The sequence below is a fragment of the Vipera ursinii genome (assembly GCF_947247035.1).
Source record: "Vipera ursinii genome assembly, chromosome: 9".
Taxonomy (NCBI): domain Eukaryota; kingdom Metazoa; phylum Chordata; class Lepidosauria; order Squamata; family Viperidae; genus Vipera; species Vipera ursinii.
In genome coordinates, this window is record NC_139523.1 from 9241749 (window position 1) to 9268108 (window position 26360).

A 26360-nucleotide genomic window follows, 5' to 3' on the forward strand; every position below is an offset into this window, starting at 1 on the left:
ATTTGGTATAACTAAAAAGTTTAAGAAGTGTGAACTTCAAATCCCAGAATTCTCCAGCCCAGGAGTTGAAGTTCACATGTCTTAAACTTGCAAAGGTTGAGAAACACTAAGCCTTAGGAATGGGGCCAGAATGGAAGAAAAGTAGAAAAGTATTACATTAATATTCCTATACTTTGTATAAAAAAAATACTTTGTGAATTCTCTCTCTCTTTCGGGAAAGGCAGAAAATAACCTTGTTCCCAGCAAATCATTCTCTATTCAGCTGAACATGATCTAATCCAACCAGAGACAGATCCTTATTTGGAGAACCTACAGTTTCAACCTGGAATCTCCTGTGCATAAGCAAAGTGTAAGCTTTTGCACACCGTGCCTCGGGAATGTCTTTTAAATCTCAAAAAAGGAAAATGGAAATCAACAAACCTTTAATTTTACAATTGTTTTATCTGGAAACCTGGACATCCCATGTAAGAACCCAGTCATTTTGCAACATTTGACATTCCAGGAAGAACTGTAATTTTCCCCAAAGCTGTCACAAAGGAATTATTGTTTGTGGGGTCCTTGCTGCTCTTGGAGCTTGTTTTCTTGCAGATGTTTCACTACCCTCCTAGGTTACAGAATCAGCACTGATGCTGTAACCTAGTTAGGTAATAAGAAAACAGCCAAACTCAGAGCGCCTCAAGGACCCTACGGTTCAACCCTCAGTTACAAATATTGTCTTCTATTGCAATTACTATTTTGTTTTGTCATGCTGGGAAAGACAATGGGGGCAGCAAGGGAGGTTGGAGAGTTACAGTAAATTGCCTCTAGATACTCTCTCATGGTTGACACCTTTGCAATGAATCAAGCCACCTTTTTATGCTGCTTCAACCTGCCTCTTCCGACTAGTAGTATCTGCCCAGCTTTTCAAAACAGGGGGTGTTCCAGGCCTGGCTTATGCTGACAACTCTTTCTGGTCCTTCTAGGACAAGGGTAGGCAACCTTGGCTCTTTTATGACTTGTGGACTTCAATACCCAGAATTCCTGAACCAGCCATGCTGACTCAGGAATTCTGGGAGTTGAAGTCCACCAGTCATAAAAGAGCCAAGGTTGCCTACCCCTGTTCTAGGGGCTCTTTCATTTCTTCTGCCCTCCCATGTGCTCCACTCACTTACTTCAGCACTTCTTCTCTGCACTGCTTCTGAGGGGCAAAGCACGCGATGGCCCACACTTTGATCTCGATCCCATTGTAGAACTGCTTCCCTCGCATATCCCAGACCCCCTGATTGGGCGTGGCGATGGCACGATTCTGTGGGAGGGGAAAAAAAAACCTGTAGGAGAAGAAGGGGCAGAGCCTGTGGCGGCATCAAGAGAGCAATCAGCCTAGAGTCATTATGTTGCCATAATGATCCACGTCCAGCCCCCTTGAATCCCACTGACTCTTACCTAACCCCAGTTTAGTTAGTTGACTAGATTCTTGTGTCTAGGCTTGAGAAAAAAATCTGTAGCTTATCGTGTGGTCCTATTCCTTTGTGCCTGACAAAATCCATACCTCAAAGATCCGGATTTTGGGTTGTGTGGGGAGGGATAACTTGCCTTCTGTGGTTGTGGGTGTTCCATTAGCAAGGTTTTCAAAAATAAACTGGACAAGCATTTGACTGGGATAGTATAAGACTTCTGCCTTGACTAAGAGAGGTGGACTAAAGAGAGTCCCCAATTTTTCTGGCTTTGCGGACCAGCAGGGGGGAGGAGATGGTTCCATGTGAGCGGCAGGCAAGCGTGTGCGCAGCTCCATTTATGCAAGCAGCGGGGGCGCACACCCACTGCTTGCACAAATGGAGCATGCACTGGCCCCCTGCTCGTGCAAGTGGGGATAAGCACATACTTGACCGCCATTTCCACAGCTCAGTTCTGAACGGCTCAAGGCTCCCACAGCCCAGGTTTCTTCCAGATCTATGATTCTGTGATTTATTGCAGAAAAGTTTTGCATGGATTTTATCCTTTAAAAAAACTGCTTCTAGAGAAACAGAAATTTCTTTCCCCTCTTTTTTCTAAGATCACAGCTACTGCTAAGCTTGTAAGCCGCCCTGAGTCTTCGGAGAAGGGCGGGATATAAATGGAATTAAAAAATAAAATAAAATAAAATAAATAAGATACTCAGAAAGCCACGTGCTACTCCAGTTTCTGAAGGATGGATTGATATGAGTTAACAAATGTATGCACATCTCACGCCTCAATAGTGCTTGTGACTAAAAGCAGCCCAGAAGTTCTTTACTACTCACCCGGCCTCCATATTGTAAAATCGGGGCTGGCAAGACCCGCCCAGTCACTTCGGTCATGTCATCTTTCACTTTGATGCCAAATTCCTGTATGTATGGGTCCAGGTTATAACTGGCATTTTTCATCTGCAAGACAAAGGGAGGCTGAAGTTTTCAAACAAGCTAGTCTATCTAGGGCAGTATTTAGCAACTTTAAGGTGGGTGCACTTCAACTCTCAGAATTCCCCAGCCAGCCCAGAATTCTGGGAATTGTAGGCCACTCATCCTAAAGTTGCCAGTTTTGAGAAACACTGCTCTAGGGGATAGGGCAAGAGATGGCTAATTCCTAGACCAGGGCTCTTCAAACCTGGCCCTTTTAGGACTGGTGGACTTCAACTCCCAGAATTCCTCAGCTAGGCATGCTGGCTGAGGAATTCTGGGAGTTGAAGTCCACCAGTCATAAAAGGGCCAAGTTTGAAGAGCCCTGTCCTAGACTCTTGGGTTATTTAAATCAGCCTTGCTGAAATGGGCGTCCTCTAGATCTATGGCCCTTTCGACTTATGGATTTCAACTCCCAGTATTCCTGAGACAGCCATGCTAACTCAGGAATTCTGGGATTTGAAGTCCACAAGACATAGGGGTCACAGTTCCCCACCTCTGCTCCACATGATCTAATTCTCAGATGTCTCAACACTTCTGCAAGACGTTGTTAAAGACTATAACTAAGGCTAGGCAATTAGAGTGGATTTGCTGGAAAACTGAAGACATCTTATTGAACAATAACCTCCCTCAACCTTGGGTAACACAGCCAACATCCTCAACTGAGGACCCAACATGTTATCCATATATGGTTATAAGCATCCAAAGGATCATCTCTTTCTTCTCCTACCCAACACATTATATTATCACCCTTGTAGCCCCTGCATTAATACTAAACCCTACAAAAGAAAGGCTGAAGCTGAGACAGAATGCAGGCAAGTCCTCAACTTACGACAATTGGGACTGAAACTTCCATCACTAAGTGACGTGTTTGTTAAGTGAGCTGTGCTTGATTTTACAACCTTTTTTGCTGCACTTATTAAGAAAATCACATGATTCTTAAGTGAATCGTGCAGTTGTTAAGTGAATCTGGCTTCTCCCCCCCCCCCAATCAATTTTCCTTGTCGGAAGCCCCTGGGGCGGTTACAGGTGAGGATCACGTGCTACAATGGTTGTAAATCTATGCTGGTAGCCAAGCACCTGAAATCTGATCACATGACTGCAGGGACACTGCAACAATTTTAAGTGTGAGGACTAGTAATAAGTCATATTTTCAGCAGAACAGCGGCAGTTAAATGAATGGTTGTAAAGTCAGGAACGCTTGTACGCTGGACTGTACACAGCTGGTATGTTATTAGCCACAGCCAAGAATTAAACCCCTGCACTCTCTTCCTTCTACGTTACAACAGCACGGTGCTCTGAGCTTCTTACACCCTCATACTGGCACAAAGAAGGTCCCCTCTCACGCTGGCATCATTCCCACAAAAGGAAGAGCTACTTACCAACCGGCTAATTTCTTCTTGCCTGTCTGGAGCAGATCGTGCTGTAGCTTTGATCATGGTAGACGTCTGATTGTCCGTCAATTTTTTGATGCACCGCTGGCCAGCTACAATGTTACACACCTGGGGAAATGGGCAAGGAAGAAAGAGCCAGGTATTCATTTAAAGCAGGGGTCATCAAACGTGGCCCTTTTATGACTTGTGGACTTCAACTCCCAGAATTCCTCAGCCAGGCCTGGCTGCAGAATTCTGGGAGCTGAAGTCCCCAACTCGTAAAAGGGCCAAGTTTGAAGACCCCTGCTTTAAAACTACCACCTTTCCTTGAACTCAAAAGGGGATGAAAACAATGACAATTTCATGTTTTGTGCATCGTCCTGATTTGCCAAACCCTGGTTTGAGTAAAACAAAACTAGTTGGGACAGCGTATCACATTCAGAGTTGATTTGCTTAGTTTTACTTTGCTGGATGTGCTAGTGTTCCTCAAGCCCACACAGTACACTCAAGCTACAAATTAGGATTTACAAACCACGAAGATTGGATTCACACATGCTAAGCCAAAATCCAATATATCACATGATGGCTTAGTATTATCTAGTTCCAGAAAGCATCACCCTCCTACACAAGTTACTTTGACAGGATCAACTGCAGCAACAAAAATACTAATAGAAGATTCTGGTTTATTTATCCACTTGTACTTCAGTCAATTATTATTATACTTTCATCTTCTATATTTCATTCATCTTCCTTGCTATGTATCTTATTTACTACTTCCAAACTGACAAGTATGTGTATTTATATACATGTACAACTTACAACCACAATTGAGCCCAGAATTCACATTGCTAAGTGAGAAATTTCTTAAGTGAGTTTTGCCCCAGCTTATGACTTTTCTTGCCACTACAATTGCAATTGCCTTGGTGGAGCAGTGGGCTAATGCCTCCTTAAGTAACACCAGCTGCCTGCAATTAGTGCAGGTTCGAGTCCCACCAGGCTCAAGGTTGACTCAGCCCTCCATCCTTCCGAGGTAGGTAAAATGAGGACCCAGATTGTTGGGGGCAATTAAGCTGACTTTGTAATAATGCCGCTTGGGGTGTGGCGGCGAAAGCCCTAATAAGCAGGCATATCCATAGAATGAAGGCTATTGCTAAGCTTGTAAGCCGCCCTGAGTCTTCGGAGAAGGGCGGGATATAAATGGAATTAAAATAAAAATAAATAAAAAATTGTTAAATTGCCACTGCAACTGTTAAATTATTAAATTAGTAACATGGTTGTTCAGTGAATCTGGCTTTCCCATTGACTTTGCTTGTTGGAAGGTCACAAATTACATGACTCTGGGACACTGCAACTGTCATAAATATGAGTCAGTTGCCAAGCCTGTGAATTTTGATCACATGACGACATCATAAGTGTGAAAAATGGTCGTAAGTCATTTTTTTAGTACTATTGTAACTTTGAACAGTCACTAAACAGTTGTGAGTTGAGGACTACGTGTGTGTGTGTGTGTGTGTGTATCTTGAGTATTTTTTGATGCACCCTATTGACCCAAATATGGGAGAAATCTTTGTTAGCAATCCAAATTTTATACGTGTGAGTGTGTGTGTGTATGTGTGTGTGTAAATTTTTTTTTTGGATTGCTAACGAAGAATTAAAGGGTGACTGATATGTCCCGTGTTTGGGGTCTAGCAAGGTATTCTAAAATACTTAACACACACGCACACACGTGTGTGTGTGTGTGTGTGTGTATGTATATGTACCAGTGCTTAGTGACCATATAGCTGCACAGAGAACAATCTCTATAGGCAGAAATCTTGCCAAACTGAAGCAACTGCTTGCATCGCTAAAGGTAGATTCTGAGAACGTCTAAGGAGGAGCTGCCTTGAGCCGCTTCCTCCCAACCAACTCTCTAAACTTTGCTCTCTCTTGGCCCTCTGGAATGCAGCCCCTCCCCCCCCTCCTGGGAATCTGGACTACATTTCCATCCCATGAAACTGAAAAGGGTCAGAGCAAAGAACAGAGTGCGACTACATCAGCACGTCCTTTGCGGGGACTGTCCCCAACGCTCCCTGTCCAGAGCTACCCCACCACCACCACCCCAATCCCACGCAGAGGCTTTTACCTCGAGAGGCAGATAAGTGTGCTTTTGCTCTTGTCCGACCTGAAGACAGGGCAGGTGGGGATACTTCAGCTGCAGGTTGTACTTCTGTTTGAAGTATTGTGCAACAGTGCATTCCACAGTCTGTCCACTCTCCAGCTGCAGGGGGAACCTGTGCAAGCAGAACAAGACGCCCTTAGCAAACCAATGCCCTGACACGAAGAGAGATTCATCTTCCCGGCTCCGAGGCCTCCGAAGAGACCCACCAGGACATCTAAAGGGCATCATCTGTATTATGGGATCAAACCACAAGCTTGCCCTTTTGTATTTGCCTTTACACGAATGCAAAAGGCAGAGTTCCTGTTCTGATACAGGTAATCCTCATTATACAAGTGCCTCAGACAGCGACCACTCGCAGATATGAGGGTGATTAAAAAGTAACTTTGCAACCAACACCTGCATTTATGACCTTCACCGGACTGTAAAGCAGAGCAAAGCTAAAGGAAGATTATAAGCACAGTTGTGGTTTCGTGTTGTTTAACAATTGACCTGACGGTCCCAACTGTGGTCACTAAACAAGGACTAACTGTATATGTTTCTTCATTCAACTGCTCCTGTCTTACGTTTGGTGACTAGCTGGACGCCGAGTGACATTACAGACGCGGTACTTCCTCTTCATTTGTCCACAGTGAGTAACTTCCACTTTCAAACCTAGTGAAAGAGAAGATTAAATTTAGAAAGAATTGTAGTTTTAGTTCCATTCAAAGCTACCCCTTTCCTTCACTCTATTTTAATTAATCTATTTTAGCACATAAGATTCTCCATTAAAATTACAATCCAGGGAGTATTTAATGAATAGAAGTTGTGGGGTTCTGATGTCAACAATTACAAATACCTGTTTTATTCATTCTTGCATGAAACTCTGAAATTACAAGTTTTTCTTGTATTAGAATACCTCACAAAAGAATGATTTCTTAATCATTTTTATATTCAACATGTTTGCCTCAGTACCTAATGGCAATTATTACTACATGCATTAAAATTGGATTATGACAGCAAAGTTAACAGAAAGTTTTTAGAGTCCATCAGTTGATATAATTAGATATTAAAAAAATCTTTTCATACTTGCTTATTTTACAATCTGTATACAGATTTTTTTTTAAAATGCTTATTCTGGAATTCATGTTGCTCGTGAATCATTTCACTATAAAGAGATAACTAAGCAACTGTATAATACATTCCCCATAAAGTTCATTTTGGACTGAGAAAGTAAATAAATCTCCCAAATAAATATCAGTTTTTTAAAAAAAATACACAGTTCCAACTCCTAACACGCTTATCTTGGGGGGGGGGGACAGAGGTATCTCAGTCTCCAATGACCCTTTCCAAGAAAGACTGCTTGTGGAAAAAACTATAGGAATGTGCCACAAGCTTTCTGAACGCTGTCGGTTCCACAGGATCAGACACACGATAAGAAAGCCTTGCAGACTTAGATGCAACTTAATCTTAATTTTTAATTTAGTTCAGCGCCAGTACTCTTCATGTCAGTTTAAAAGAAAGAGATGGAACACAAATTGGTGGACAAGAAAAAAAATAAAGGTAATCAGGAACACGGCTACATTTCTGGTTGATAGGCAAGTGATGGTGGTGGGTGGGTGGAACAGGGAATGTCTGTGGCATAATTTTTTCATACATACTGTGTTTTCTCGAAAATAAGACCCACCCCGAAAATGAACCCTAGCCCTGATTTTGGGGGGTGGGCCTAATATAAGCCCTACCCCAAAAATAAGCCTGCGGGGTGGGCGTGGCCAGCACAAGCGGCGGCGAACGCACAGGTGCCAACGGTGTCTGGCAGCTGCTGCACCCCACCGGCCCCTTGGAGCAGGGCAGGCAAGTCCAGCGCGGAGACAGAGGCGGGGGGGAGAGGCAGGCAATCTGGACACACCGCGCACTTTTCACCCAGAGGGAGACTGGAACGTTCATCTGCTTGCAAGTGGGGCGGTTGGAAACTGAGGGATTCGCTCCGTTTCCAACCGCCCCATTTGCAAGCAGACGAAGATTCCAGTCTCCCTCATTTCTCCGTCCGGGTGAAAAGTATTTGGGCGCCTATGGGGTGTTTGGAAACGGCGCGCGGTGGCAGAAAAAAATGGCGGAGCTGGAAAGCAGGCTAGTGAAGGAATGTTTGGGGAAGGGAGGGGAGCTGCACAGTGGTGCACCAAGCTCTCCAGTTCCACGGCGGCAGAGAAATGCAACGGAGCTGGAAAGCAGGTGGCAAAGGCAACCCCCCCCAAGGGCTCCAGGTGCTGAAACGGGCCCATTTCTCTCCAGCAGCTGCCCAGGCCCACCAGAGGGTAAGGCCAGCATCTATTGAAATGCAATGGCATTCCAGCTCTGGTGGAAAAGGGGTAGCCGGCACAGGCACTGCAGGCAGGATGCTCACTCGCTTCAGCATCCTCCTCAAAGCTCTGGGGCTCCCCCAGTGCTTTGGCCCTGGGCTGCTGCCTCCCCGCTCACCTCTTGGGCAGGCCGGGCCAGGAATGGCAGCCCTCCAGCATCCCCGACTCAAAGACCCCCCACTCCGCCCAGAGGAGTGTCAGCCTGGCCACACCCGTCTCGGTGCCCTTTCCGCCGCCGCCCAGCACGGCCGCCCCAGGACTGCAGGGGCTGGCCTGGCACAGGAAGGGCACACGCCCCCCCGAACTCTCTCATACCGGTAGTAGGTCCGCCCCCACGCTCCGAGGTTGGCCCAATCGCCACCGCACTTCGAAGCTCTGCGTCTCCACCCCATGCGCAGGCCACGCCCCACTGTTTGTACCGAACGTCGTCCCGCCCCGCCCCCACGCGCTCGCCACCTGTTGTACATGGGAGACATAAGACATCCCCTGAAAATAAGACCTAATGGGTCTTTTGGTTCCCCCCCCACCAAAAAAAATGTATAAGGCCCGGTCTTATTTTCGGGAAAACACGGTATAATTCTGTACTATCTACCTCTGCTCACTTATTCTCACACAGAGGCCTTTCCATTCAAGCAGATACCAGCATAATCTGAGTCCTGGTGGCACAGTGGTTAGAATGGAGTACTGCAGGCAAACTCTGCCCGCAGCCTAGAGTTTGATCCTGACAAGGGCTGAAGGTTGACTCAGCCTTCCATCCTTCCAAGGTCAGTAAAATGAGGACTTAATTGTTGGGGGCAACATGCTATCATTTGTAAACCATTTAGAGAGTGCTATAAAGCAGAGGCCCCCAACCTTTTGGGCTCCAGGGACCAGTTCTGTGGAGAAAGATTTTTCCACGGACCTGAGGGGGCGTGATTTCGTGTGCTGCCTACATCCAGTGGATGGGCTTCACTTGTTTGCGTGGCCTGGTTGCTGGTATGCCGTGGCCCAGTGCCCGTCCACAGATGAGGGGTTGGGGGCCCCTGCTATAAAGCCTATGGGGTGTTATATAGTCTACGTGCTATTGCTCATGCTAATTTCTTCCCCCATCTACCCACTGCTAAAATGTTTAAGCTTCCATTGCTTAAGTGGGAAGGAAGAAAGGCAACAGCTTGGAAGAGCTCCATTGCTGTACTAAAACTATGCCTATATATAAGAGGAAGACCTGGTGTAAATCTTGGGTGAGGTTCCAAGAATTACTCACCCCCTCCTTTGCAAAGGAAAAGTTGTGGTTTTCCCCAGATCCCAGCTATTCTTTTGAAAGATCTCGCCATATGGCTAAGAATCAGAAGCAATTTTGTTCTCACTCTTTTCCTCCTTCTGTTCCTCCCACCACAGGTAGTCCTCAACATATGACCGTGAAGGAGCTTGCCCATTATGGTCTTACGTTGTGATGGTCATAAATCGAGTCGCCCACATGATCAACCCGACTTTATGACCTTTTTTTGATCACATGACTGCGGGACACAGCAAAAGGCTGCAAATGCAGCCCGTGTTGCAGATGCCTGAAGTGCATTCAAGTGTCTGTGTGGAGGGAGGGACTGTCACAACTTTTAGAACTGGGTCATCATTCCTTTTTTCCAGGTAAGTCATAACTTTAACTGGTCATAAGTCAAGGACTACCTGCACGCAATAGTTCAAGTTTTGTACAAGCTTAAGAAAACGCTGAGCAGAAATCTCAGCTGGAAGGCTTTATCAGTCTCCAATTTTTGTTGTTGTTGGTGCATTCAAATCAGTCCTGATTCCTGGCCGCTGCCTGGCCAAGTCTCTGCGGTTTTCGTTAAAATTCCCTGACTTTATTATTTACCTTTGATTTCCTTTGTGAACCGAACCCGCTGAGAATCAGTCAAAGGTTTTGGCTGCTCATCAATGTTCCGGATGTCCAGGACTTCACACATGAATTCAATCACAGGTTGAGCCTTGTAGAACGCCGTGGCAGACACTAAGCAGAGAAAGGTGTTAAGTGAATCACAACAGTATCATTTCTCGCAACCGTTTAAACACCCTTGTTCAAACTAACCAGACAAACTACTCTTGGCTTTTGCAGCGTATCTACAATTTTATAATTCCTATCCAAACACCTTATAAGAATTAAGCTCCTTAATTCTCTTGCTACACCTTTTCAAATTTTTAATACCAACAAGATGCTCCCAATGAAAGTTCTTCCTCTAGTCACTCAACATTTTTAATTATGCCTTTTAGTAACAGATGTATAATTTATTCTTCTGTAATCTTAATGGCTATGGAACCAAAGCCTACTCTTAACTTCTAGACAAATTAATCAACGATATCTTCTAGAATTCATCAGGATCTCTTATCTGTTTTTAACTACAAGTTCTACAAAAATCTTTTTTTTTCCCCAAAAAATAAGGGATGACATTCTCTTTAAGGTTTTGTTTTGTTTTTTTGCTCCCGTGGGATTGTAACACACACATAACTTGATTAGCAGATCAAAAGCAAGAACTTTACCCCTGAAGCACTCTAAAATGCATATTAAAAGCATTATGAGCCTTCCAAAGAACACGAAATGTTACTGAAGTTGTTGAATTGAATGTTTTTTTCCTCTGGTCTTTTCAGGAATTCCTCCCAAAGGAGGAAGGGAGACCTTTCACAAGCTGTCAAACAACTCTGCATTGGGATTATCAAGATAAAACATCGCAATACAACCTGAAATATGAGTGGGAAGGCGCATTGGAGCATCCTCTCATCCAACATTATCCAGATGTGTTGAATTTCGCTCATTGGGAATTATGGAAATGGATGTCTAAGAGTTATTCTTAACCTCAGCAGCTTTAAGATGTGTGGACTTCAACTACTAGCATTCCCTAGAAATTCCCCAGGATGAAGTTCACACATGTTAAAATTACTGAGATTGAATAACACATCTGGACCACATTAAATGTAGGAAGGTTGTACAGAACTCTGAGCTTCTCACAGACTCTTATTGACACAGGTAGTCCTCGACTTACAACAGTTCATTGAGTGACCGTTCAAAGTTACAACGGCAGTGAAAATAATGACCTATGACCATTTTTCACACTTATGACCATTGCAGCATCCCCAGGGTCACGTGATTTACGTTTGCATGCTTAACAACTGACTCGTATTTGTGACGGCCGCAGTGTCCCAGAGTCATGTGATCCTCTTTTGAGACCGTCCGACAAACCAAGTCAATGGGGAAGCCAGATTCATTTAACAGCCACGTTACTAATTTAACAACTGCAGTGATTCGCTTAACAATTGGGGCAAGAAAAGTGGTAAAATGGGGCAAAACTCAAACTGAACAAATTTCTTACTTAGCAACATAAATGTTGGGCTCAATGGTGGTCATAAGCTGAGGACTACCTGTAGGTATGCCTTCAAACAGAGATGTGTAAGTATGGTTACCGTCTATATTGAGCATCATCTTCCACATGGCAGGTCTGACAGACTGATGGAAGCCAAACCAGACCTCCCGGCCCCCTCCCAGCGGGTGATAGTATCCTTCAGGGGGAGAGAAGAAGGAACGCCCCACTGGAGTGTATCTGGGAAGATCATTAGAAAGAAGGAACCATGTTACCAGCTCATGAAGGCTCACGACGACTTTGATTTCAATTGAGGCACAACAGTATCCATATCATTCTCATCCTTCTTCTAAGAAGATGCAAAGCCCAGATCCTGTCCTCCATACCTAGAAATTACTGAAACATTTATATAATACTGGTGGTTTTATCACATTCAGTGAAATGTATATGTGAGAACTCTTATTTTGTCCTTTCCTCCCCTAAAAATTCCTCGAAATGATCTTATGAAGAGGTTCTTGATCTTTGTCTCCCCACCCCCACCCCAAATTACTACGTAAGAGGGATGTTAGATCAATGGATTACTGAAGGGAAGTGAGACATGTCTCAAGCTAGTTATGAGTACCTTCTTGGTATTCATTTTTCAAACATATCAAAGAACTAGATTTTACCTCATGGAAGCCAGGTGTCTCATGGCGACATCAAGGGCCTGGACAGATTCCAAAGGAACAGGGATTTGCCCACTCACTAGAGCTTCATGGAGCATCCGCCAGCTCACAATGGCCATCCATTTAATGGAAACCTTAAATATTCGGTCTTTGCCTTCCCCTGGAATTGTCACCTCAAAATCAACCTGCAATGGACCAAGGAAACAAGACGAACTCTTGAATTTTGGTTTCCTTCCCTTAATCCAAAAATGTAACGTGCTGTCACCTGCTTTGCATATTCCTGGAACAATCCAAATTTTAAACCTAGAACTCTCTTGACAAAACCAAAAATCTGTTCATTCTGAATCGCAGCCATGTACTGCAAACAATCATCCTGTGAGGTCAGTTGGTCTGAGAATGAGCAGTCTTAAGAGTTGAGTTTCCACGGCTGGCTGGGTCAATCTCTTCCTGGTTTAACATCTTAACTATGATTTTAATTTTTTAACTTATTGTAATTGGGTTTTTAATCAGAGTTATAGGGGTTTTAGATTTTAATTAAGGAAAATTTAATCTATTTTAATTGTTATTAAGTTTTGTATTGTAACGTTGTTTTAATTGCCTTGTGAACCGCCCCGGGTCCTACGGGAGAAGGGTGGTATATGTCTAATAAATAATAATAATAATAATAATAATAATAATAATAATAATAATAATAATAATAATAATATCATCCTGACCGGAACCTCACATGTGCAAATATTTTTTGCTTTTCAGAACAGGAACACTAAGGGTTGTTCCATCCTCTTTTTCCCCCCTAATGGAAAACATTTTGAATTCATAACTTATAGAAGTGTTCTGACCACACCAGAATAACGTTGAGTTCCAAGTAGCTCTAGTACAGGAGTCCTCAACCTTGGCCACTGGCTGGCTGAGGAATTCTGGGAGTTGAAGTCCACAAGTCGTAAAGCGGCCAAGGTTGGGGATCTCTGCTCTAGTACATTCAGAACGTCTTGTACCATTAGACAACCTATTCTGCATCTGAAAGGGGTCTGCCTTTGGTTTTTCTTTTCTTACCCTTTCGTTTCCAATAGGCAGAGCTGTAACGGTGTAGATGTTCTTCTTTCCATCGTACACCGGTTTCCGGTCTCCAAAGATCTGAGGTTTGAAGTGTTGTACCATATATTCCACAACCTCCCTGCAAAAATAAAAAAAAAGCAACAGACAGACATCGGACAGGGAGAGGAGGAAAGAAAAAGGAGAAGCTAGAAAGACGGACTTAAGTATAATTCTGCTAGGAAGCTAAAATTTAGATTTAGATTTTAGATTTTATTAGATTTATATACCGCCCTTTCCCGAAGGACTCAGGGCGGTTTACAGGGCATTTTAAAAACACATCAATATAAAATACAAAGTTAAAAGAGAATTAAAAGATTAAATTATCCCTGAAAATAAAACCCCAGTTAAAATGATTAGAACTGAGAGCCGAAGGTAAAATCCCAATTTCTCAAGTCATTGGTTGCAGGGGAGAAACTAAGAGCTTTGATCTAAAGCAGGCTTATTAACACAATTGCCTGTTGTGCGTGAACTGGCTCCAGGGGTAGGCAACCTTGGCTCTTTTATGACTCGTGGACTTCAACTCCCAGAATTCCTGAGCCAGCATGGCTGGCTCAGGAATTCTGGGAGTTGAAGTCCACGAGTCATAAAAGAGCCAAGGTTGCCTAACCCGAGGCTAGGCCAAACACAAACACAAGCACACTGAATTTATAAAGTCTGCACCGTCGACCAGTGTGTAATACAATCATAGTCAAATATATTTAATATAGTAAATTGGATTATATTGGGTTGGGAAACTGTTTTTTTCAGCACAGGGGGTATCAAAAAAACAAAGAAGGATATGCAATTTACCTGATGCAATTGCAGTTGCCCAGTTGCCTTTTTTTGACCCAACTTATGACCGATCACTTAATGACCATTCCAAATTGTGATGAACATCCCCAAAATTACCTATGACCCATTTTCAGAGTTACAGCAGCTGTACACGTTCACTTGATTGCATTTTGAACCACCTGACAACTGGCCCATTGGCTCACCTTTACAATTTGTGCACAATTTGTGATGCTGTGCGCAATTTGCAATGTTTTTGCCAGTTTCCTGTGTTTACTTGCAACAACAAAAAAAGGAAAAAAAAACATCCATTGGGGAAAATATATTCACTTAATGCCTGCGGAGTTTACTTAACGACCTTTGTAAAAAAAAAGTTATTTCAAATCTGGTGACACAATGCCTCAACTTACAATCGTAACATCTTATGACCATAATTTTGGGCTCAATTACAGTCCTAAGTCAAGGACCTGCTGTAGAGTCTTGCAATGAGAAGAGACTTGGCATCAAAGACATCCATGGCCCTTCCAACTTTCTAAGACTTTGGAAAGCTGTGAGTAGCTTCATACTTTTGCACAAGTTCCCCTTGCAACTGTGACCCTCCCAACTTTAAAACTACAGGAAGAAGGGTATTTAAATGGCAGCCCAGCTGTCTTAAGAGCAGCTATTTTAAAAGCCTGGGACCACAGCCAACTCCACCCAGCTGCTGTAAACTGACCGGAGATGAAGATCAAGGCTCTGTTTTCTCCTGAGCCACCAAGGCATGACCAGAGATGATGAGGGAGGAGAAGGGACATAAAACACCCTGCCTAACGGGAGAAGGGGCATCAAAAAATTTCATCTTACTCCCAGCCAACCTAAGCAAGAACAGCAGTTCCAGTCACAGCAAAGCTGAACAGGGCCAAGCAACCAGGTAGGCTGAAACAGCTCGGCCAAAAAAATGGGATTTCTCAAAACTTGGCAACAGACAGGAAGAGATGGCTCTACATGCCTTTTTCTCTGCCTCTCCCCTCCCAGCCCACAGGTTCTTCCTCTAGAACAGGGGAGTCCAACCTTGGCAACTTTGAGACCTGTATCTCAAAGACGCTTCTCCAAAAGATAACCGGACTTTCTTGTTTTGCTTGAAGACATTTTGCATCTCATCCAAAAAGCTTCTTCAGTTCTTCAAGCAAAACAAGCAAGTCCAGTTGCTTTTGAAAAAGCACCTTTGGGACAACCATGACCTGGATGACTGAGAATCTCCATAGACATTTAAGACCTGTGGACTTCAGTTTCCAGAATTCTCCAAACTGAAGTCCACAAGTCTTAAAGTTGCCTAGATTGAACACCCCTACTCTAGAACATGAGGAACATGTTCACCTGAAGTGTGCTTTTTTTTTCCCCCAGTGAGGGCTGGAGGGAAGAAGAAATGGCTAAATGCTAATACTTGCCTTACCTGTTGACTCTGCGTGGACACTTGTCCGGCTTGATGTCAACTTCATAGTGATAGACATCGATTTTAGGAATGTCCACCTCAAAATAATTGGCCAAGAGCTTGATGGGCTTCCCAACAGTTCCTATCCCAGGCCGACGAGGAGCTTGAAATACCTGCTGGAGGGGTGGCAGGTAAGTGCCTGCAGCAACTGCTAAAGAAAGAAAAATGAGAAGTGGAGGAAAGAAAGAAAAGGACATGGAGAGAGATAAGAGAGATGTGAGAAACCAGCAGACATCTAGAGCGTCCAGACAACAGGTGTCCAACCTCGGCAATTTAAGACTTGTAGAATTCCCCACCCAGCATTTGGCAACTTTGGCAACTTGAAGACTTGTGGACTTCAACTTCCAGAATGGCTGGCTGTGGAATTCTGGGAATTGAAGTCCAGAAGTCTTCGAGTTGCCCAGGTTGGACATTCCTGTTCTAGAGAAGACATGTCAAACACAAGGCCCGGGAGCCGGAGCCGGCCCGCGAAGTAGTTTCATGCGGCCCGCGAAGCCATCCTGGAAACAGTGAGGGAACGGCCCCCACTGCCTTGGCCCTGGCCCAGAGACCCTCCTTCTGCCAGAGACCCTCAGATCTGTCCCACTCCTGCCCAGGCCCCCATAGGCACCCTTGATGCGAACGATGTAGAGCTGGCCACGCCCACCCAGTAGGCCATACGCACTCTAGCCACGCCCACCCAGTAGGCCATGCCCACCCTGGCCACACCCACCCGGCCCCCTGAGGGCAACTGCAATGCTGATGCGGCCCTCAATGAAATTGAGTTTGACACCCCTGTTCTAGAGCATTCAATGTACCACGTTTCAGTACGGAAAAGGTGTTTCCCCCCCCAATCACCCTTCTATGTCTGCATCAGAGTTCCTCCCTACCCCACCCCACCCTGGTCTACAAGAACTCCAGAGGTATCAGATTGGCACAACACAAATCAAAATACAGGATTATACTTGGATGTAACCCCGAAGCCTCTGTTTATTTTATGTTAACCTTTTGTCAACCCCATTTTTCTCATGGCTTTTCCTCCACATTTATTGAAAATAAATGCCATCCCATATTGATTCTCTTATAAAGCGTTTGGGGAGAAAATTACATAATTCCTTTTTATTTTTGAGCCATGTCTTGTCCTTGCAACGACATCGGGGGAGGGGAAGAATCAAGCTTGTAAGACAAGCAGCGTTCAAATCACATTTTAGCTTCTTCTGGTTTTTTTTCAAAAGCAAACTAGACCGATGTAATTAGTTTATAATTGAGTGTATTGCATGACTCAGAAAACTGGATTAGTTTTAAGTTACCCGTGGATAAGACAGATGTGAAAAGAAACTCTACCTCCATTGCAAATGTTGTTTTGCATACAAAGGTTTTAGCTTCAATCCAATCCCCCTGGATAGAAATGGGGGAACTCTACATATAGTCCTTGACTTAAAATCATTCGTTTTCAGTTCAAGGTTACAATGGCACTGAACAAAAGTGACTTACAACCGGTCCTCACACTTACAACCAAATCAGCATTTCCATAGTCGCATGATCAAAGTTTGGGTGCTTGGCAACTGATACTTATTTACAACAATTGTAGCATCCCAGAATCATGTGGTTATCATTACAACCTTCCCAGCTAACATCCAGCAAGCAAAGTCAATGGGGGAAGCCAGATTCTCTTAATGACCACGTGATTCACTTAACAACTGCAATGATTTGCTTGACAACTCTGGCCAAAAAAAAGCTGTAAAAAGTGGGCACGACTCATTTACCAACTGCCTTGCTTAACAACAGAAATTCTGGTCACAACTGTATTCATAAATCAAAGACTACCTGTTACTCTAAACCAGGGGTAGGCAACCTTGGCTCTTTTATGACTCGTGGACCTCAACTCCCAGAATTCCTGAGCCAGTTGGCTCAGGAATTCTGGGAGTTGAAGTCCACGAGTCATAAAAGAGCCAAGGTTGCCTACCCCTGCTCTAAACCTTCAGTGTGGATTAAATGTAGACCAACTATGCTTTCCAGATGTTGCTGAATGTTTCACCAATGTTGAGGGAGTTAGGAATTGTAAATCAACCACACCTGAAGGACTGCCCAGTGTAGGTCATCTTGATTTGGAGTGCCTATTTAATGCAAGGTGAAAGTAGCTCCTTTCTGTTCATTTTCATAACAGATTTGGTAACTTCTTCAGATCCTTTTTGATCTCTACTGTATTTTTTTGAAATACACGTTAAAAAAGAAACCACAGCTGTCGTGCTAAAGAAAGAAAGGAAATAGTATTTCCTTCCTACCACTAATCCTCAAAGAGTACGTTAATAATAAACAAACCTACACCTTTCAACATCAGCCTTCAAACTGCCTGTAAACTCCCAGAGAAATGTTACTCAACGTAACATTTTAGTAGCGTAGCCTTTGGGGGGAAAGTTGTAGGGAAAGAGCAGGCAGAGTTAAATGAGTCATCAGTCTGGAATCTTTATGTTCCCACAAACATTCCATTCACCCTTATCTGGCACCAATTTAGTACCGAACTTTGGTTGACTAGATTCTTGTACATAGGCTTGAGCAATGAATCTTAGAAGCTGTTGGAAGGTGGCCAATGGCAATCACATGATTGTGGGGCTAGTTGCCAAGCACTCAAATCATGACTGCATGACCACATGGAAGCTGGGATACCTAGAACTCCAAAAAACAGTCGTAACTACCGTGTTTCCCCGAAAATAAGAACGGGTCTTAATTTTGTTTTGCCTCCAAAAGAGGCACCAGGTCTTTTTTTTGGGGGGGGGGTGTCTTTTATACTCACCTCTGGCACTGACAGCCCCACCCAGCAGGTCCACTTCTTCTGACTGAAGGAGCAGCTTCATTCTGCAGCTGCATTCTGGCCTGCATTTTAAGTCAGGCCTTTCCAGAAGGCCTCTGCAGCCGAGTACCGAGCTATGGATTCAATCCACAGCTCAGTCCTCGGCTGCAGATCACTTGCAGAACCGAGTTATGGATTGAATCCAAAGCTCAATTCTCGGCTGCAGTGGCCTTGGAAAGGCCTGACTATGAAATGCAAGCCTGGCTGTAAAAGATGCCAGAGAAGAAGTGGGCCAGCGAGGAGAGGCCTGGCTGCAAGGTAAGCAGGTGCGGAGCATGTGGGGCAGATCCACCCTCCACCCCCACCCTAGCTTGATTTGTAGGTGTGCCTCGCCCCAAAACTAGGGCTTATTTTTGGGATAAGGCTTATATGAGCGCCCCCCCCCCCCATCAAGCTAGGGCTTATTTTCAGGGTAGGCCTTACTTTTGGGGAGAGAGGCTATCACTCATTCAACGATGATAAGTTTGAACACTTGCTGAATGGGTGGTCGTTAACTAAGGAGCGCCTGAACTCCTGAGGAAATTGGAAAAACACTCCTGCCGAAGTCCTATAAGCCGTTTTTTTAAGGTATTTTAAGACTACGTTTAACTAAATTATTAATTTTACATCATCCATCTATACAAGAAGATGCATGCCTGTTTTATAAAAGGATCACAAAGTCGAACGTTATTTTTTGCCCTAATGTTCCTACACATATTCGTATATTCAGCCAGTGGAGGAGAGCTATCATTTCCCAGCTGTAACTTGGAACTCTCAGATCAGATACTGGTAGTCCTCGACTTATAGTCCTCGATTTAGCGACCGTTCCAAGTTACAATGGCACTGAAAATGGACTTATAACTTGTCCTTGTGCTTAGGGCTGCTGCAGCATCCCCACAGTTATGTGACCAAAATTTAGGCAATTGGCAGCTAACATGCATTTACCAGAGTTGCAGAATCCCAGGGCTTTGTGATCACCACTTGCGACTTTCCCAGCTGGCTTCCAAGAAGCAAAGTTAATGAGGGAAGCCAAATGCTCTAAATCTGAGTGTGATTCACTTAAAAACTGTAATGATTTGCTTAACAACCGTGGCAAAAAAAAAATCAGGCATGATTCACTTAACAATCACCTTGTTTAGCAACTGAAATGCTGGACCGAATTGTGTTCATAAGCCGAGAACTACCTACATACGTAAAAACAGTACAACAGTTCATTTACTGGCTGTTCAAAGTTACAACAGCACTGAAAAAAGTGAGTTATGACTGTTTTTCACACTTACGACCGTTGCAGCATTCCCATAGTCACGTGATCAAAATTCAGATGCTTTGCAACTGACTCACCTGTGTGTGTGTGTGTGTGTGTGTGTGTGTGTGTGCGTGTGCGTGTGATGTGATCATCTTTTGTGACCTTCTGACAAAGTCAATGGGGAATCCAGATTCACTTAACAATTGTATTAGCAACTTAACAACTGCAGTGATTCACTTAACAACTGTGGCAGGAAAGGTCGGAAAAAGGGGTAAACCTCACTTAACAAATGTCTCACTTAGCAACAGAAATTTTGGGCTCAATTATGGTCGTAGGTCAAGGACTACCTGTATTGGCTTTTACTTGATCTAATTCAGGGGCAGGCAACCTTGGCTCTTTTAGGACTCGTGGACTTCAACTCCCAGAATTCCTGAGCCACATCCCTGATCTAATTGAAACCCAAGTGCATCTATTGACCTCTTTTGCTAGTTCAACACACCACACATTTTGAACCTGTCCAAAATCATAGTTCTGTTTTTCCAATGCTAAGCTGGGACCAGGCTAGCAAGCAGTTAACAAAACTCTACCTGATCTTTTAGCCTGAATATCTGCATTGATTCTTATATTTCCCAGCATAAGCTATAAAATACAACTGCATGATTTTACTCAATTTCAAAAGAAACCCAGATCAAAGAGAAGGCATAATGGCAGGACGGTCAAGTGAATCCAAAGTTAAGAATTCCAGTGAGCCCAGGGCAAAAGGGAAGTTTTCCAGAAAAAAAAGGCTGAACATAATTGCTTTTAAAGCCAATTCTGCTCCATTGTTATGAACTTCCTCAGCTAGACTGTTCTGCCGGATGGCTCTTGACTAGGAAAAGACATTCTCCTACCGTGTCCCTGTTCCTGGGGCCTCTGACTATCCTGCCAAACAATAGCCAAACTTTAAACACATGGTTTCTGCTAAGGAAGAAGCAGGAGAAAAGCTGAGTTATAAGGACAGGCTTCTCAGAGGCTATTTTTAGGGCTGTCAAATTCATATGTGGTGCTATGAAAGATATAATGCATGCACCTTGTTGGCCTGTAAAACATGCACACTTAAAGAGTCCAGAAGACTGAAGAATGAATGCTCAGCACAAATGAAGGGAAAAGACACAATGGATGGAAGAGAACAGAAACTATCACAATAAACAAACTCGCAAGAAAAATGTGCTACACTAAATCAAAAGAGAAGGAAAGATCTCAAGCAAAGAACATTTCAAGACTGGGATTCTAAACGCTGCAAACTTGTTCATTCAGTCCAGAGGCCTGATTTCATCCTGAAAAGTTGCAAAGCTCCTAATGAAAGTAGAGAGAACGGAGATTTGGGAGACCCAGATGTTGGGACTGTATAGACCCAGATGTTAGGAAAGGACTTGGATACAGAAAAACCTGGCTCATGTTAGACTCAGTATGATGAAGTGATTAAGGCCAGAAACCAGAGGACTAAGTCCTAGTCCTCACTCAGTCAGAGAAGTTACCTGTCACACTTTCTCGGCCTAATCTATTTTATAGGGTTGCCAGTGTGGGGGAAAAAAAATAGGAGGCAAGAATATTAGGAATGCAGGCTGACGATTTGAGCTATTTATTTATTTTAATTCCATTTATATCCTGCCCTTCTCCGAAGACTCAGGGCGGCTTACAAGCTTAGCAGTAGCCTTCATTCTATGTATATGCCTATACCTATAAATAAGGAACATAAATACAGGGAGTGCAGAATTATTAGGCAAATGAGTATTTTGACCACATCATCCTCTTTATGCATGTTGTCTTACTCCAAGCTGTATAGGCTCGAAAGCCTACTACCAATTAAGCATATTAGGTGATGTGCATCTCTGTAATGAGAAGGGGTGTGGTCTAATGACATCAACACCCTGTATCAGGTGTGCATAATTATTAGGCAACTTCCTTTCCTTTGGCAAAATGGGTCAAAAGAAGGACTTGACAGGCTCAGAAAAGTCAAAAATAGTGAGATATCTTGCAGAGGGATGCAGCACTCTTAAAATTGCAAAGCTTCTGAAGCGTGATCATCGAACAATCAAGCGTTTCATTCAAAATAGTCAACAGGGTCGCAAGAAGCGTGTGGAGAAACCAAGGCGCAAAATAACTGCCCATGAACTGAGAAAAGTCAAGCGTGCAGCTGCCAAGATGCCACTTGCCACCAGTTTGGCCATATTTCAGAGCTGCAACATCACTGGAGTGCCCAAAAGCACAAGGTGTGCAATACTCAGAGACATGGCCAAGGTAAGAAAGGCTGAAAGACGACCACCACTGAACAAGACACACAAGCTGAAACGTCAAGACTGGGCCAAGAAATATCTCAAGACTGATTTTCCTAAGGTTTTATGGACTGATGAAATGAGAGTGAGTCTTGATGGGCCAGATGGATGGGCCCGTGGCTGGATTGGTAAAGGGCAGAGAGCTCCAGTCCGACTCAGACGCCAGCAAGGTGGAGGTGGAGTACTGGTTTGGGCTGGTATCATCAAAGATGAGCTTGTGGGACCTTTTCGGGTTGAGGATGGAGTCAAGCTCAACTCCCAGTCCTACTGCCAGTTTCTGGAAGACACCTTCTTCAAGCAGTGGTACAGGAAGAAGTCTGCATCCTTCAAGAAAAACATGATTTTCATGCAGGACAATGCTCCATCACACGCGTCCAAGTACTCCACAGCGTGGCTGGCAAGAAAGGGTATAAAAGAAGGAAATCTAATGACATGGCCTCCTTGTTCACCTGATCTGAACCCCATTGAGAACCTGTGGTCCATCATCAAATGTGAGATTTACAAGGAGGGAAAACAGTACACCTCTCTGAACAGTGTCTGGGAGGCTGTGGTTGCTGCTGCACGCAATGTTGATGGTGAACAGATCAAAACACTGACAGAATCCATGGATGGCAGGCTTTTGAGTGTCCTTGCAAAGAAAGGTGGCTATATTGGTCACTGATTTGTTTTTGTTATGTTTTTGAATGTCAGAAATGTATATTTGTGAATGTTGAGATGTTATATTGGTTTCACTGGTAAAAATAAATAATTGAAATGGGTATATATTTGTTTTTTGTTAAGTTGCCTAATAATTATGCACAGTAATAGTCACCTGCACACACAGATATCCCCCTAAAATAGCTATAACTAAAAACAAACTAAAAACTACTTCCAAAAATATTCAGCTTTGATATTAATGAGTTTTTTGGGTTCATTGAGAACATGGTTGTTGTTCAATAATAAAATTAATCCCCAAAAATACAACTTGCCTAATAATTCTGCACTCCCTGTATGACAGATTCTGATATAAAACTGTTTTTTCAGGTTCCTCCATCAAACACGTAGGCATTAAAGTGCCACTATCTATATACTACTAAAACTCTTGTGGCATGACTTGAACTGGACAAGACAGTGCATCACAAGGCGACAATTTCACCAAATCAAGGCACCTCCAAAGGGCTAACTTAAGGAATGTGTCCAAAATCCAGGCCCCATAATTCCCGAGGGAATGAAATTTGGGGAAGTTGTTTGTGGCTGCTTCAGTGCTATTGAAAGGAAGGGGAAGGAAGAGGGAAGGGAAATGGAAGTGGTGGGGAAGGGGAAGGGGTCTAGTTTTATTCTAAATGCTCTGCAAGAAGGTATCTAACAAATAAGAGTTTTAATCTACTACATTCCAATTTTCCTCCTTTCTGTCAGAAGGAACATTGTTAAATGTGTAAAAAAAAAAAGCATTATTAATGTGGCTGTTCCACCTATGGGCAGTCAAACAAAAAAGTCAAGAAGGCGGGCGTTGAGTGCGCAATCCAAACCCGGCATTTCTTTTACAGATGTTGCATTTAACCCGGGTGGGACCTTGTTGCAAATTCAACCTGAAGCTGGAAATGGCATGATATATATGCCGACCAGTTTCTAGACTGCACGTAATGATGGTTTTCTGACAATGCCACAACTGACTTGGCTTTAAGATGTTGTTTGACTTCAACTCCCAGAACTCCCCAGATGACAAGGTTAGCTGGGGAATTCTGGGAGCTGAAGTCCACTCATCTTAAAGCTGCCATGGTTGAGAGGCACGCTACACCATCAAACATGTTTTTGTTTTTTTTATCTCAGCAGCTGCATTTAAACAGGGATTAAGCCCAAGCTAACCAACAATTTTATGGCTTCATAACTTAAGCTTTCCTTCTTCTTTCCCTCCCTCCCTTTTTCCCTTTCTTCCTTCATTCCTTCCTCGTCTTCCCTTTCTTCTCTTCCTTCCTTCCCTTTTCCCTTTCCTGTCTTTTTTCCTTCCTGCCCTTCATCTTCCTTCCATCACTTGTCTTCCCTTTGTCCTTCCTTCCTCCTTCCTTGTCCTCTTGTCTTCCTTCCTTCACTTTTCCCTCATCTTTTTCCTTCCTTCCCTCCATCTTCCTCCCTCCCTCCCTCCCTTCCAGGAGGTGAGCTTGGAAGGAACAATTGCTGCCTCTTATGGGCTCTGATTATCGACAGGCAATTTCAGACCATAATGGATTCTTCCTAATCATGAGCACGAGCTTCCCACCTTCCCATTGGATTCCCCAGTGGATTGAATGAGAAATGCATTCCCATCCAAGGTCATCCAGAGGCCAGCCTGCCCCACCTTCCTGTCTCTCCTCACCCCACACTGCATTGCTTCTCCAAGGATCCAAAGTGATTTACAAGCTTTAGCAAGGATGGCCCAACACAGAGAGAATGGGAGGCCAGGCGGAAAGAGGCAGCTTCTGCAGGGGGGGGGGATTTATTTAGCAACGGGCTGTTTGTTTTATTCTAAGGCTGACATTTTAAAAATAAATTAAAGCACAGGTCAGCAAAGACAGATTGTTGTATGACATAAATCTTAATTGTGTATCCTTTAGAAGTGGGCTGCAGGTAAGGAACAAACAAAAATTGCCACCTCCTTTGATGAAACAGAAATAAGACTGCGGATGTTACACGTTGAGTATGGAAGGTGAATTGTGGGTCGGCAGTTTGGCGGGTTGAATCCTGAGTGCCGCGTAGCAGAGTGAGCGCCTGTTACTCGTCCCAGCTTCTGCCAACCTAGCAGTTCGAAAGCACGTAAAAATGCAAGAAGAAAAATAGGGACCACTCCGGTGGGAAGGTAACAGCGTTCCGTGCGCCTTTGGCGTCTAGTCATGCCGGCCACATGACCACGGAGATATCCTTGGACAAGCGCTGGCTCTTCGGCTTTGAAACGGAGATGAGCACCGGCCCCTAGAGTCGGAAACGACTAACACGCACGTGCGGGGGGAACCTTTACCTTTACCTTTGGTGCTCATGGAGCTAGGCTGATTTCTTGCAGACCTTTCATTACTCAAATAAGTAACATCATCAATGCAGCACTGATGATGTTAGCTGGCAGTTGGGAAATGAAACATCTGCAAGAAAAGAACCAAGATCAGTGAGCACCAAGGACCTCCCAGTTCAACTCTGAACTACAATATTCTCTTCTATTGGAAGATGAATTATACAGTCTGGCGTTTGGCCCTAAAACTGGAAAATGGAAATTATGCTTTGAAACACAAACCAGTCAGAAATTATGCTTTGAAGCACAAACTTCAGTCAGAAATTATGCTTTGAAGCACAAACATCCACAGAAAGGCAAGAAAAGATACGGTAAGTGACAAAACACGCATCACAATGCAAATTCCATTCCTTTGAAATTGCATTGCAAAGAGGAAAGATTTGGGTTGAGATATCACAATTGGCATTATTGTGGTTAGGAACAGATGCCCATGGCTGGAGGAGACATTGCTAGTCATGGTTTGATAGGATACTGGAAGTGAGAAACCATAATGATTGTCATCTATCTTCTTCAGAGGATGCTGCCTTGTGAACTTGGGAAGGAAGACATTCAGCTAAGGTTAATACCAAGAGAAAAGGAACTTAGTGTGGACACTCCAAGAGCTTTTACAAAGCATGTTGGGACTCTAACCTCCAGAATTCCTAGCCAATGCCATGCAGGCTGGGGATTCCAAAATTTAACTTCTAGTAAATCTGAAGTGCAAGATTATTAAATTCTGGCTTCCCAACACATTTGTGAAGTCATTGAATACCAGTTGATTCCCCCCCTCCAAAAAAAAAAACATCACCTTTGCAGTTCACATGACACCCTAAAGCAGACATGTCAAACACAAGGCCCGGGGGCCAGATCCGGCCCGCGAAGTGGTTTCATGTGGCCCCTGAAGCCATCCTGGAAACAGTGAGGGAACAGTCCCCGCTGCCTTGGCCCTGGCCCAGAGACCCTCAGATCTGTCCCACTCCTGCCCAGGCCCCCACAGGCACCCTTGATGCGAATGATGTAGAGCTGGCCAGGCCCACCCAGTAGGCCATACGCACTCTAGCCACGCCCACCCAGTAGGCCACGCCCATCCTGGCCATACCCACCCGGCCCCCCGAGGGCAACCACAATGCTGATGTGGCAGAGTCCTGACAAACAAAGTGAATGGGGAAGCCAGTTTCACTTAACAATAGTGTTACTAATTAAACAACTGCAGTGATTCACTTAACAACCGTGGGCAAAAGGGGGCAAAATTTACTTAACAACTCTCTTGCTTAGCAACAGAAATTTTGGACTCAGTTGTGATCATATGTTGAGAACTATCTGTACAACAATTAGGTGCAACCAACACTCTAAAGCAAAACCAAGCCAACAACACACTATCATCTACGTTGTTATGCAGAAGACACTTCTGCT

General features: G+C 43.9%; 1 protein-coding gene across 2 annotated transcripts in view; it reads right to left on the reverse strand.

Moving 5' to 3' along the window:
- LOC310644584 (protein argonaute-1) overlaps positions 1-26360 on the reverse strand; it is a 62912-nt gene that overhangs the window by 11885 nt on the left and 24667 nt on the right. Inside the window, exons 2-12 of one of the 2 annotated variants that reach the window (XM_083369740.1) lie at positions 15544-15733; positions 13302-13422; positions 12252-12433; positions 11687-11823; positions 10107-10241; positions 8576-8716; positions 6488-6575; positions 5889-6036; positions 3776-3895; positions 2259-2381; positions 1152-1285 (exon numbers count right to left, since the gene is read on the reverse strand). In XM_083369740.1, coding sequence (XP_083225866.1) covers positions 1152-1285; positions 2259-2381; positions 3776-3895; positions 5889-6036; positions 6488-6575; positions 8576-8716; positions 10107-10241; positions 11687-11823; positions 12252-12433; positions 13302-13422; positions 15544-15733 — 1519 coding nt within the window. The remainder of the gene's footprint in view (positions 1-1151; positions 1286-2258; positions 2382-3775; positions 3896-5888; positions 6037-6487; positions 6576-8575; positions 8717-10106; positions 10242-11686; positions 11824-12251; positions 12434-13301; positions 13423-15543; positions 15734-26360) is intronic. The other variant, XM_083369741.1, reaches the window with a different exon arrangement.